The sequence below is a fragment of the Numenius arquata genome, chromosome 7, assembly GCF_964106895.1.
Source record: "Numenius arquata chromosome 7, bNumArq3.hap1.1, whole genome shotgun sequence".
Taxonomy (NCBI): domain Eukaryota; kingdom Metazoa; phylum Chordata; class Aves; order Charadriiformes; family Scolopacidae; genus Numenius; species Numenius arquata.
In genome coordinates this window covers 14,269,819-14,283,616 of record NC_133582.1, presented here as the reverse complement: position 1 = coordinate 14,283,616, position 13,798 = coordinate 14,269,819, and the positions used below count along the sequence as shown (strand labels likewise).

Here is a 13,798-nt window from a genome sequence, read left to right as displayed (position 1 = left end):
TATCTATGTTATTCTCTGGTTTCCTTTTGTATTTACCTGTTGGTGCATGGATCCTTGATACCTTCGTTCCATTAGAGCTTGTCTAATTGTTCCATTACAAAAGTCTACGCGCTCCAGAAGGAAACCAACCCTTCGGCAACAATGCAATTTTCACAGGAAAGTTCAGGTTAGTTCTGTAACAGGTCAGGTACCTTACACACCCTCTGGGGACGGAAAAAAGCAGCTCCACAGACATAAGATACATAATTTCAACTTGGTGTTTTTAATATCAGTTAGAAATGGTTCTTAATAAGAGACATATTTACTTAATGATTCACTTTGCCTTAATTACATAGTAACAAGTTGTGATGATGCCATCCCACATTACTGTATACGGTCTTCTTAAAAGGGATTATTATTTCTGCAAAACAGAATTAACTGCAGAAATACATTTTTAGACCATCTCCACAGCACTCTTGCTTTTGCTGAACAGCAAGTCCCATGTTATGAAAAAGAAGCAGATTTCTGATGCTGAAAGGCATCGTAGTTGTGCCTCTTCACTTCTTCTAGCTGGATCATTGGGAATTTTACTTGTTTTTCAAACCATTTGGCTACAGTGAGAAGCTCCTTCTCCTGGAATGAACGTCCAATGAACTGCAGCCCAATTGGCAAGCCTCTCTCTGAAAGAGCTGCAGGAACATTAATGGCTGGCAGTCCTGAAAGAAAAGAAAAAAAGATACACATGCAAACACTTACTACTAAACAAATCCAGTTGGAGTATTTTTTGTAACGATTCTAATCTTAGAACTGTTTTATGGAGAGGTGTTAGGTCCCAGTCCGATTGGTCCGGGAGGGGCTGGCAATGATTCTGTAGGTTCCTCATGTCCAGTTTCTCACAAGAGGAAAAAGACTAGTTAAAATAATCTCAGTCAATGAAATAAGGATACTGCCAGGTGATCACAATAAATGAATTTGAGTGATTTAAGGAGTCAGCATCCTCTGAAAAGAGAATCAACTCTCCTAAGAAAGAGATTTCGGTCTCTGGATCTTATCTGTAGCCTCTATCCAGCTCCCAGCTGCCTCATTTTAAAACTTAAGCTTATTTATTAAATGCTATGAAATCTAAGACATCCTTATACCAGGTTATTACTGTTAAGAATTACAACACAGAGGTGAAATAGTCTGATTCTGTAGAAGCAGCTTAAATAGCTGAAGGGAATGGATATTATAAGTGACTAGGCAGGGTAAAATGCAGTTGAATTCCTGTCCTTACTCACCAGCCATGTTTGCAGCCTGGGTCAGGATGTCATCTTGCGTGCTGCGGGTTCTGTTGTCTTCTTTGATGAATTCCATATATGGTACTGCATCGCTCAGAGTGGTAGGAGTGAGTAAAATATCAACACCACTCCTGAAAACCTTCAAAAAGTCATTCGCAATGAGACGTCTGACCTTCTGTGCCTTGATAAAGTAATTTTCATAGTTCCTAGAAAGAAATATGGACATGAGGGCCTGAAAATAATTCCAAAGATACAGAACTGAATTTCTTATTTACTGTAAAAAACACAAGGCCGGTATTCCTTCCAGTTAAAAGATTAACACTGGTACTTGAGTTTTTGATATGCCAGAAGCTTAGTCATCAAACACAGTGTTTACGCTCTCATAGAAATGAAGCTGTTAGAGAAGGAAGAGAGGAGGGCATACTCCTGAAGAGGTGAAGGGAAAACAAACCCCTAGTTTACAATAACTATCTAAAAATCAAAACAATGCTTTTATGACCTTTCTGAAACTAAACTGTGTATTGAATTTCACTGCAGGGCAGCACAGCAAAGCCTAGAAACAATACAGAACTAAGCAGCCCTGGAAAAGAGGCATTAATCATTTAGGATTCAGTCCAGCAACATACTTAAAGCGCCTGAAAAAGCCCCATCATCTGTGGAGGACTCCATGTGGTCTGTGGATTTCTAAACTGTCTCTACATAATTCTGAAGCAGAAACAAATTAGTCAGCTTTATGTCTACTGTTCCTTTTAACTTCATATGCAGAACTGGTAAACGTGGAATCCTTAAATTCAGAGAAGTTCAGTTTCAAAAGCAATTGCCACCTAAAACCACAGCCATTCTAAAGAAGAAAAAAAAAAAAAAAGGAAAGAGGGGGGAGTATTAACTGCAACGTCAGAGTTTCTGTAGATAACACAACAGAAACTGCCCATAAGGCACTTCATAAGTGTTATCTAAAGATTTATGTTTCTGAAAAACTGCAATGAAAATCATTATAATCAATAATAGACAGGGGATTCAAATTAAGAAGTTATGTCATGGGAATTAGCTTTTTTCCTACAATCATTTCTGAAATCATCCTAGCTGTTAACTTCAGAAAAACAGCTAAAGGAACAAAAAGGATCTCAAATAATATTTTAAGCTGGAAAGACTCTTTTGGGTTTTAAAAAGAAGTGAAAAACTATTGTTAAATCAAACACATACTCTCTGTTAATTCTGATACAATGTTGACAAGCTTCCATTGCTTCCTGAACAACCACCTAGTTATTTTACAGATTTCAAAACCAAGATAAAAATAATGTGTAAAATGTAGTATTTGCAGGAGACACAGATGTTTCTTCTCTACTATCTATTCTAACAATGCTTTCTGAACCCTGGGTTCTGTTCTTGAAAAGTAATTTACTGTGGACAGGAACAGGACTCTCCTGTTCACCCTTGATGGAAGCCAATTGTCTGTTCCTTCACAGAAGAATGAACTACATGAATTTTAAAGCAGCCTTAGGAAAGCTGATCTGGACAGTTGTAACCAGAAGGAGCGCACTTGGCAGGAATACCGGCATTCCATAAAAGCTGGTTGTTACATACTGACAGACAACATTCCTGTCTCTGAGAGCAACTAGAAGTCACATCTGATGAATACTCTTGCTGACAGAGCTCTTTGTGTAGTGCGCTTGCCTTGAGACTGATTACATGACTAATATTTCTGTTAGTATCTGAACAAATTAAGGCAGAGAAAGACAGCTGTTTTACTAACAGCTTAGATTTGGACTGTTGGATAGGGAGTGAAAACTAAAAAAAAAAAAAAAAAAATAAATTCAAATTGATCCATGCACCAGCTACATGAGCTGGATAAAAACTTGTCTTCTGTAAAGACATCAGCCTTACCTTTGCCAGTGCCCTCCTTTCCCTGTACACTAATGTGAAGAGCTTCTTCTGGCTTTCTCTAGAACAACCTCAGTAGAACGTACCAGCAGTTTTAAAGAGATTAACCACTACACAACTTTTAAGGCCATGACAGTAACAGCTTCAGTACGATTTCAATGTGATACCATACGATACATTTTTGTTTAATTTAACTAATGGGTATCAGTAATACTCTGATCAGCGAAAAGACTAAGGGAAAACGTTATCTTTCACTATTAACAGTTCACTAGGTATTACATATAGCTAAAGCAATATAAGTAGCTACTAGTATCAGGACAATCTTTTTTTTCATGTCATGATGAACAATCAATCACCATTTGCCTAAAAAATTGTTAATTTGGCAAATTTGAGCTTCAAGATGTTCTCCTTACTGTTTCAATAAGAAATAGTTTCCTGATAGAATTCTTCCTCTTACAACATCATTAAAGCCTTCTCGTCGTGTTGCAGCATACATACTTTCCGTGGACTTGTTCACGTCAGAACGGTGTCCTGAAAAGAAAAAAGCAATTTGGAAATTAATACTTTTTGTAACCCTTAAGATTTAAGGTGAGGCAATGTTATACATAGTGATAAAACAGGCTACTGTATGCTGCAGTCTGACACACTAGTATTCTGGAACAACAACAAAACCTATTCCTGTTTTATTACTGAAATATTAAAAAGATTTTAAGCCCAGACACTTAGGTGTCTAGAAGTGAAACATTAAAAAATGTATTTATTTACTCATTTTTATTTGGACAGGTTTTTTACTATTCCATCTTGGAGAAATAACATGAAACATTCAACCATGAAAAGCACATCTCTTAAGATTAAGAATTTTTAATGGCATCCAGCAACATTTCTATTGTCTGAGAAAAAAGTTTTTTCAAAGGCCTTACCATATTCCAGTCCATCAAACCTGGCCATATTTGATGCCACTTCTGCTGTGCACAGCACATGATAGCAGACAATTGAGTAACGAGTGTGTGGTAGACTCACTTCAATTACTTTAGCACCTGCATTCTTAAAGAGGTCAGCAGCCTTTGACCAGAGAGCCAGAATTTCACTAGAAAGTCCTGGTGCATGATATTCCTTAGAGAGAAACAAGAAGTGGGGTGATTTTACACACTGGTTTACTTCTAATGGTAAGCAAAATGCAAATACTCCTTGCTAAAAATACACTGAAACTACTGCCTCGCCACTATATGATTTAAAGTACTTATTAAAGCTTCTTGCATCTATTAAATATTATACAATCAAGCAGTGTTAAATTGACAGGATTTGGTCTTCTTAAAAATACTATGTTCATCGCAGTAGGATTAACTCACATATCATGGAATTTCAACCGTTTCTTCTGAAGGAGAAACTGCCCAGTTGTCCACTTATTTGTCTACTCATGGAGACTATACTGCACTATTCTGCACTTCGTGGGTAAAAACTCTTGAGGTTTAAATCCTAATACTAGGCCTACTGTGAATAGGAAAGACAAAAAGAAATTATGGCCACAGCATATCAGTGGCAACTCCCATGAAACAAACAAAACAACCCACCAAAGAAGAACTACAATCCAGGGGCTGGGAGAAGACTTAGAAAAGCTATGTTCCTGTTTAAGAGCTAAGTTAAAAGATATTCTATTAAAATTCTCTATTTTTGAAGACACTTGCTTTAGTTCTAACCCACAGCATCAGGTTCGTAATACTGTCTGATTTCTGAGTAGCTATGACTCATGTTTTCTATACGCATGTATCTGTTTAGGAGAATCTGCAGCAGCAGAAAACAACTGTCCAAAGGATATGAATAATTAACCAATGTCACTATTTTAGATTTATCAAAATCTAACCAGTATGCAGCTAATCCATTTTCTAAGGCATACGTTTTTGCACTTCGCAGATCCTGAGTAATTGGTCAGTGGACATCTCTGTTTAGCAAATTAAATCTTTTGGTATACCTATTCTAGCACAGGGTTAAATACCGAGAATCAAAGTAATAAATGTTATTCACATTGTCTCTCTGAAGGCAGAGACTTCACGAAATTATAATAGGCAATTAAAAAATGGCTGAAGTCCCAAAGGTTGCGCCTAAATTACAAGTATCCTTACAGTTACAAACACAATTGAATTGCATGCCTCAGAAGCCAGATTACAGTTGTCTTTCAATCCTTATTAGAACTCTGCGAGTCACAGCTCCTTGTGCCACTCAATTGCCTTTCAAATTCTGCTTTGTATTAACACAGGGCCATTTAGACAAGTATCTCAAAGCACCGCACAAACCAGCACTAACGTCATTGTATGAGAAGGCACTAAGAGTGACTTGTTTGAGGTTACACGAGTGAATGATGAAAGAGTCAGAGAGATGAGACCGATGAAGAAACAGAGAGAATCAAGAACTGAAGTGCCCCATTTCCCTTGGAACTTCCCAAAAGTGTTTCCCACAATGATGACAGATGAAGCATTAGCATATGTTCACTCCGAATCACCTGCACAGTCAATGGAGCACATACTGCTCTTTACCAGGAGCTGCTCATACCGTCTTCACTGTTTTAAGTCATGAGAGACTGGGAGGTGGTGGGCAAGACACAAGTATTTTTTTGTTAGGCGTCCTATTTGCTGTTCCTATCCACAACTGTTGACAGGATTTAAATGTTACCTTTGGAATTCCTATCGAGAGCTTGCTGACATCAGGCAAATTGGGTAGTTCAAATGGCTTAAAGTTGTCCTGAATTGTGGTAGAGTCTTTAGGATCATGTCCAGCAAGTGAACCTGAAATACAACATGACATATGAAGAACAGAAAAATGTACTCTGGGTAGCCAGAATCCAATTTGTTTGGAGACGACGTTGTAAATAAAGACACGTTGTATACAAAGACATATGAAGTAGTAATACCTAACACAACTGCTGCGTCATCCACACATCTGGTTAGGATTCCTGGCACATCCATGGAATTCACTAGAGGAATGAGACCATGGCGAGAGATCAGTCCATATGTTGGCTTTAAACCTACTACACCACAGTGAGCGGCAGGGTTTCTGGTAGATCCTCCTGTGTCTGACCCTAAGGCTCTACGGTTTCAAAAGGATTATCATTAGTAAAATAATTCAAAACATTTCCAAATAATAAAAATGGCTTTCAGATGCACGGATTTAAAAACACGTGAATTCTTCCAGATTAGAAGTCATGACCACACAGCCTTAATTTCAATGTGCTCCCTCTGCTATTTTTTATCTTTTTGCTCTTATTTTCCTTAGGGTCTCTGAATTAGTCATCAGGAGAGCCCAGTTCTTTCCACAAAGCAGAGGCAGACAGGCAGAATTCAGGCCATCTGAATATGACCCTAACTATCTACTTCTGCCTTCTCTGCTGGTCTGTTCCAATTCTGTGGACTCCTACAGATACATCTCATATGATTTAGCGTACAAATTTCAGACACTGATTTCTTATTCATTCAGTAGCCAATACACTATAAAGCAGCATTTTCTAGTATACAAATAAATAGAAACACAGTACATTTTTTGCCCCTAATAATTAGGGGATACTTTTCAAAGTCTAGGATGTTTTTTCTGCTTCTAAACTTACAAAACATAGCATCAGATTTCCCAGTTTACAGTACCTTAGATGCATTTTTAGAACACAGGTTTTTTTTTCTTAAGCTTTCTTAAGTTGACTTCTTTTTATTGTTCTTTCACAGATGAGAGTTTGTTTTTTCTGAACTGAAATTTTTATTTCAAAAATTGTATTGGAATAGGAAATTCATATTGAAATGAAACCTGCTCTTCTTTTTTTTAATAATTTTTACTCAGGTACCATTTAAAGAAATAGAACAGCCTTCATCCAAATCTTTGCCAAAAATAAATTGAACTTCGGAAACAGGTATGATTTTAATTGAAAGTGGGTATGTGACTTTCCCCATCTGTTTCTGAGATGGTTGAATCAATTCAATTGACTTTGCTGAAGCAGAATTTTTTCAAAGCTTTTGCATTGATATAGAACATCTTCAATTTTGTAGCATTTCTGTACGTCCAAATCTCAAATTGAAAAAGACAAAGACTGGCAGCATTCCTGATGCTTGAAAGAAAATAATAGAGTGGATATACAATAGGTTATAGGCAATGAAATAGCTGGATGAAAAATCTCCCTGATCAGAGAAAGTGCTGAGTCCAGCACATAAGAGAAGGTGCCAGATCCTATCAGGATCAGGCCATTCTGGCTAAGACAAGGACCAGCAGTCCTTGGGAACGGCTGCCCTGAGTTCAGTTTCAACAGTATTAAAATATTGAGTAGACTACATCCTAGCAAAGGGCAATGAGATGAAAAGAGGAATCATTAAAAAAATAATAAAATGAGTTTTATATGTAAAAACATAGTTTCTTGTAAACAAAGCTGTAATCAACATTAGCAAAAAAGTCTATGGGTAAGTGAGGACACAGTAACTAAAGAGGATTCTTGAACACCTTCCAGTTAAGAGCACAACTGAAATCATCTTCTATAAAATGTGCTCCACTATGCAGCTCTAAGAACTCCCTAAAATGAAAGGTGTAAAGTTTTAAGGATCAGATTTTTTTTTTTAACAGTTGGATAGGGAAGATATAGACAACTGATTTGTTAAATAGTGTGTTGCTATTGCATGCAGGTAACAATCACTAAAAAAAAAAAAAAAAAAAAAAAAAAGAATTCTGGCTTGTTTAAATTCCTTTAAAATAAAAAAGCACAACAAAAAACTAAAACTGTCTTCTAACTTTTTAAACCAGACAAGTTTGTAAGTATCTGTTTATCCTTTTGTTAAGTCAGGGATTTGAAAGATTTCAGATCCAAAATCTCATGTATTATTACATAATTCTGCTATAAAAACAAAGGAGGGGAGGAAAGATTACTCTACTGTTACAAATTAAGTGATCTCCCCATTTGCTGAATTTCAGTTTCAGCATGTATTTGTGTAATGCACTTACTGAGGAAGAGCATGCATTACAAACTCCAAGTTAATTCTAAGAAAATACATGGGAATAACAATAAAACTGTCATTCCTTTACTGCCACTATAATTTTATTTCACAAAGTGTAAAGTGGTCATATCAGTATGCTGAGTAACACTCAAAATGAACAAGTCTAGATTTGCCTACGTGGATTAAATCTCACTTCATGATATGCCACAAATAAACTAGAGATGCTGAAATGAATTCTCGCATGTCCGTGCAAATAATCCTTCCATTTCAAACTAGATTATGAGAAAATTATAAAATTAAAAACCTTGCAACATATTTTGAGACATTTAATAAAAAACAATTTTAAAAAGCCTCTTACACAAAACATGTGAAAGATGACACAGCAGCCGCACTGCCTCCTGAGCTCCCTCCCGTTATTACCCAGTTAGACTCTTCATCCTCAGAAAGGGATTTCGGGACAGTTTTTTCCTTGTACTGTCTTGAATAACTCCAGGGATTTCTGACTGGTCCGAATACTCCATCCGTACTCCCAGATCTAAGATAGTCAGACAGGACAAATACAGACAGAAGTGACAGATGACACACTGCATTCACCAGGTTCTTTTTCTTTATCCAATTCCTCATCCTTCATCCTAGCAAATTCAATTTCAACACAATAAGACACATAAAACCTTGTGCAATCAACTTCAACGTTACACAGAATTGTAAAGTTTATAGATCTTCATCTCTTTCTGACACAGAACTCATACCTCCAACTTCTATCTTCTTCTAATGCCACTGAAAAGAAAGTAATCACAAGAACATAAAACTGATTTAAGCTACATTACAGTAAAGCTGCACATCTGCTTCAAAACAAAGGACTTCTGATTTCCTAACCCCACATTTAGAAAAGGCAAAAGATGACCAGAGTCTTGTGGAAAACTGTGCTGCTAGAGAGGATGGAGAAAGCTCCACACTTTTCTGTAAATAGTACACTATTACTCACTCTACAGCCCTCTCCTGAGGCCACAGGTCGCTGGTTCAGAGTGCCAGACAGGCTTCTCAGAAACTGGTTTTAGTCACTTTGTGGTCTCCTAAGTGGGAGCTGCCACCAGAAGCAAGGGTGAGGGTACCTTCCTCCTTCCTCACCACCTCCAGCCATGTTCTCCCTGAGGCCAGGGTGCCAGCGTTATCAGCCAAATCATCAGACAGAGCAGGCGGTTGACACAGCAGTTGAAAACTAACCTTATTGAGACATCATTACTTCTGAGCTGGACCAGCTCCCTGGTGGAGCTCATGGTGCAGCCATCTTGCTGCTAGCACAAGAGACCATGCAAACACACACACACCAGAGATGAGAGGCCAGCTGTGGGATAAGCCTTTTTAGGAGTATCCTGTGCTTTAATGAGCTTAGACCCGTTGTAATACCGTACAATCTGTTTTTTATATGCTTTTTCCCTGCTCTTCCTCCAAAGGGTGTCTCTTTGACACAGAAATGACTTTATCCACAACAATACAGTCAAAGTAGTTCCATCCCATCCATGTGAATTCCCAATCAAACCTCTGTCTTCGGTTTAGGTAAAATAAAACCAAAACCAAAACACAACACATTGTTTCTCATGGGTAACTGAAGTCCCAGACATTCCTTTCCAGACACACCAGTTGCAGCAACAGAGACTCGCATTGGTAACGGCCCAATGCTGTTCCCTGCTATAGCTTGGCTGCCTTCACTGATTTGCTGGACAAGCAATTTGCGAGAGCATTTTCCAACATGCTCCTGTCAAAAAGTCACCAACATTAGTTTAGGCAATTTAATGTGCTGCTCTAGGTTAGCCTATTTGCAAGAAATAAGGGAGTACTTGCACAAATTACCCTGCTGGCTGACCGGCAGAGGCAGTGACTGCCATCGGGGGCATGATAATAATTACCTAAGGGCAAAACCCAGTAGTAAGGAGAGAGAAAAAGGCAGCAGTTAACTGGTGTTGTAACCAATTCTACTAACACACTACTGGATCTGGAAGAAGTCTGCTTGTCCTTGGCCTTCTGCAAAGTCTGTACCACTTCCTCCCCCTCAAACACAGCTACAGTCAAACACTATGTTCATAAAACTCAGCACTTTTATAATTTACACAACAGTATAAATGCCCAGTGAGAAATTCATGCAGCTCTGTATACACTTCACAGGTAAGTATTCATTATTTTCTAACCTCACAGAAAGAGGAGTTAAGGATTACAGGTAGATTGGAACAGATGGTGTGTATTCTATTTAATGTGCAATCACACATTAGAAATAATAAACATCACTCACCCCATTGCAAATTCATCGAGGTTTGTTTTTCCTAAAAGCACAGCTCCCTGATCCAGTAATTTCTGAACTACTGTAGCGTTGTAAGGAGAAATATAACCTGAAAACAATGAGAACAATTAAGAGAGTGATTGGTGAGATACAGCTGTTGTCATTATTTGTGCCTAAGAATTGTCAGTTCACAGTGCCACAGGTTTGCTTCAGGATAACATGAGGAAATTCAAAAATTTAGTAGAAGTAAACCAAATGCTGTTTTGTTTGCAATGTCCTTCTTTTTTCTCCACAACTTACAGCCAAGTAATTCCAGATTATACGTTTCTAGAGCGTGGAGCTAAGACTTCATGTAAACAAGTTACCACAAGGGTAGCAAATTACTGCATTCAGCCAATTTGCAGGAACTGTCTAAAATTAGAATAAATTAGACACAGCTCCTTACAGAGAAGTGCTAAGCTATCTTGAGTTATCTCCCATTGCCATGACATAAAGAAGCATATGGTTAACCACAAGCTGAAATACTACCTGGCTATCCTGTGACCGAATGTGTGCACCCCTGACCACTTAGACCTTACATAAACTAGGATGAGAGCCACGACACTGACATGAAATCCCAGGTAGTCACCTTTTGTGAATATTGACAGGGGTTTCTCCACGCCTGTCGTCAATGGGAACAATAAGGATGTAGTCCTCGTGCTCTCAGCCATGACATTCCAATCAATCACAATGGGTCTGAGAATGTGCTTTAAGGAAAAGCCTCTCAGCTTTTTAAAATGGCAAACATATTTTGTTTCATCTGCTATTAAAAAAACCCATAATTGGATTAGCGTTCTGCTAATTTACTTGAGCCATCTTCCACAAAACTTTTCAGTTTACTTTGTGCAGAATAAAAGAGATATAAGAAAAGTCTTCTACTTTTGCTTTTACTATGAAAACATTCTAACGCCTTGAAAATGTCCACGGCATGTTAACAGAAACAATGAGTTTAGCAAATTTAAAATATTTTAAAAAGCCTTATAGAATGTGTCTGTATATCAGGTACGTAGAGAAAATAATTGTTAATGTCTACTCTTCCTACAGCCATATAAAAAAAAACATACTTAAGTCAACAATTAACAACAGAACAAAAAAAAAAACAAAAAAAACCCCAAAACTGTCTTTGGATTTTGCCAGACAGAACAGTGGCAAACAGTACTGACTGCTCTCCTGTGGACCGAGAAGTAACATGAAGCAAAATGCAAACAATAAACCAATGTTTTTTTAGCATACGGGCTGTAATAAACATTGCATTATTAAAAGCACGTAACTATATGCATAAAGGAGAAAACATGCTTACAAAGGAAATAGATGCAACTGTAATACCAGATGAGCTTGGCAGAAGAAATTAGATAAACATATTTTCTCAAATGAGTTCAGCTCATTTTTTGAAAATATTTAGATTTCTGGAACACTCCACTCCGTAAACCTTCTAAAGAGAAGAGCAAGACTTCTGAAATGAGATCTGATTTTACTTTAAAAGCTCTACTGTACCTTTTAGCATGTTTGATGCACATGTTGTCTCAATGCCAGCTGTATTAAAGTTGTCTTTTACTGCAATAGGAATTCCGTCTAAAACACCCAGTGGCTGACCTGCGTTAGAAATTATTGCAAAGACAACAGAGATTAAAGCAAAGTGTGCTGTATGTGTAGTCTTCTTATCAATTATAATTTATTTTACACGTCCCTTTGGGTGTTTTTTGGAAGCAAGAATGCTATCCACTTAGCCTTTGATGGTTGTCTGTTACATTTTCAAGAACCATCTTCCATTCTAACTCAAGCATCGAGCATTCTGCCCAGACCAGACCCAACCCCACAGAGCTGAGCTCTGCAAATGTGTCTAAGTCTGCAAGACAGGCAGCTGCTTTCATATAGGTTAGATATCCCAAAGGAGTGCTCACCTTCTTCAAATATGACCACGTAATGCTTATTTGAGCCACAGGTGCTGACTAAATCTACTCTGTCCCTAGACTGGGAGACATACATTCTGCTCACCTGACATACACAGTAGCTATGATCTAAAAAAATTACTGAAGCAGAGAAATCTTCGCTAGGTGATCAATTATCCACCATCCAGAAAGAAAAAAAAACAAAAATCCCTAAATAAAAAAAATTACAATGCCTATGTCAGGAAGAAAACACTCTGGCTGGCAATTTTCTTAAGCTGTCAGAAGACAGCAAGCGTCACCCAGGAAGGAAAACAAGTACCCTATTATGTGAAAATTTCCCTTTTCGGCCTTCTGGGAAAAGGAAAGGAAAAAGAGGTTGCTCAGCCTCTAAATGCTGCAGGTAACAGGGTTTAATGCTGTTCTGTTCACCAACAAATAACTGCAATTAACAGAGTTGCTTTACTTTCGTTTCCTTTCTTAATTTAAAGCCTGACAGGCTAAGCCGGATGTCTGTCCACTTCAGTCAACAGGCCTCCAAAAGACCACTGCATCCTCCTTATCGTGGTAACTGTTGGCTACCAATTTAAAAACAACGTAAACAGGAAGGAAAAGGCAACCCGTAGCAGCGCTGCTGAAGAAGCACAGAGCCTATTTAACCTGCAGCGCCTCCCTGGTTTGGTCCAGATCTTTGATTTTTGAACTGAATATGCCAAGCATGTACCCACCAGCACGCACCCACGGAAGCCTCAACCGCAACCCTCAGCCCCCAACGATCAAATGCGTAGCGCGTACACCTACTTTAAAAAGAAAAGTTGCTTCATCTAACACAACGAGCTCCTCCACAACAGCTTTTTAAGGACTGATACGAAGTAGGCGCAAACATACCTCTTTTGTACCTTTTCTCGGACTCTTCAGCCTGCTTCAAGGCAGTTTGCTGCGCTACGGTGATGTAAGCATTCAGAAACCTGGTGCTTTTGATGAGGGCGAGGCACCTCTGGCAGAGTTCCGTGGGAGTGACATGTCCTTCCTTCAGCGCCGCCGACACCTGAAAGCGCCAAACCCCCCTTTCAGGGCAGCCGGCTGACAGCGCGCTGCGGGGCGTTCAGAGGCTACAGCGCCATCCCCGCCGCCATTTCGTGAAGGGGTCCCCCCCGGGCCCCGCTGTACCCGGGCCTCCGCCGCCGCCCCGGCGATGGGGGACGCGGCGGTAGGCCCGCTCGCCCCGCCGGTCACCTTGCGAGCCCACCCCACTCCTCGTCGCGCCCTCCCCGCGCCGCAGCGGCTCACAGGGCGGGCTGGCACCGCTCACCTCTCGGAGGGAGGCGCGTAGCATGGTGGCCCCCCACTCCCCGCCGCCTCACGCCTGCCGGCCCGCCGCGACCCTTCTCCCGGCTCGCCGGCTGGGCGCCGCCATCTTGCCGCAACACCCAGCGGCACCATTGGCGGGGCCGCCAAGACGGCGGCCGCCCATTGGCCGCGGGTGCTGTGCGGGGCGAGGGA

At 39.5% G+C, this 13,798-nt stretch overlaps 1 protein-coding gene across 1 annotated transcript; it reads right to left on the bottom strand.

The window, feature by feature from the left end:
- Positions 1 to 239: 239 nt before the first annotated feature.
- Positions 240 to 13,733, bottom strand: QRSL1 (glutaminyl-tRNA amidotransferase subunit QRSL1). Its single transcript, XM_074150540.1, has 11 exons — positions 13,608 to 13,733; positions 13,184 to 13,343; positions 11,904 to 12,002; positions 10,383 to 10,479; positions 8,454 to 8,630; positions 6,043 to 6,218; positions 5,805 to 5,917; positions 4,058 to 4,250; positions 3,551 to 3,668; positions 1,257 to 1,462; positions 240 to 695 (listed from the first exon to the last, which is right to left on the bottom strand). Exons 1-11 carry the CDS (start codon positions 13,629 to 13,631, stop codon positions 484 to 486), a joined length of 1,575 nt encoding a protein of 524 aa, XP_074006641.1. The 5' UTR covers positions 13,632 to 13,733; the 3' UTR covers positions 240 to 483.
- Between the last annotated feature and the right edge of the window lie 65 nt (positions 13,734 to 13,798).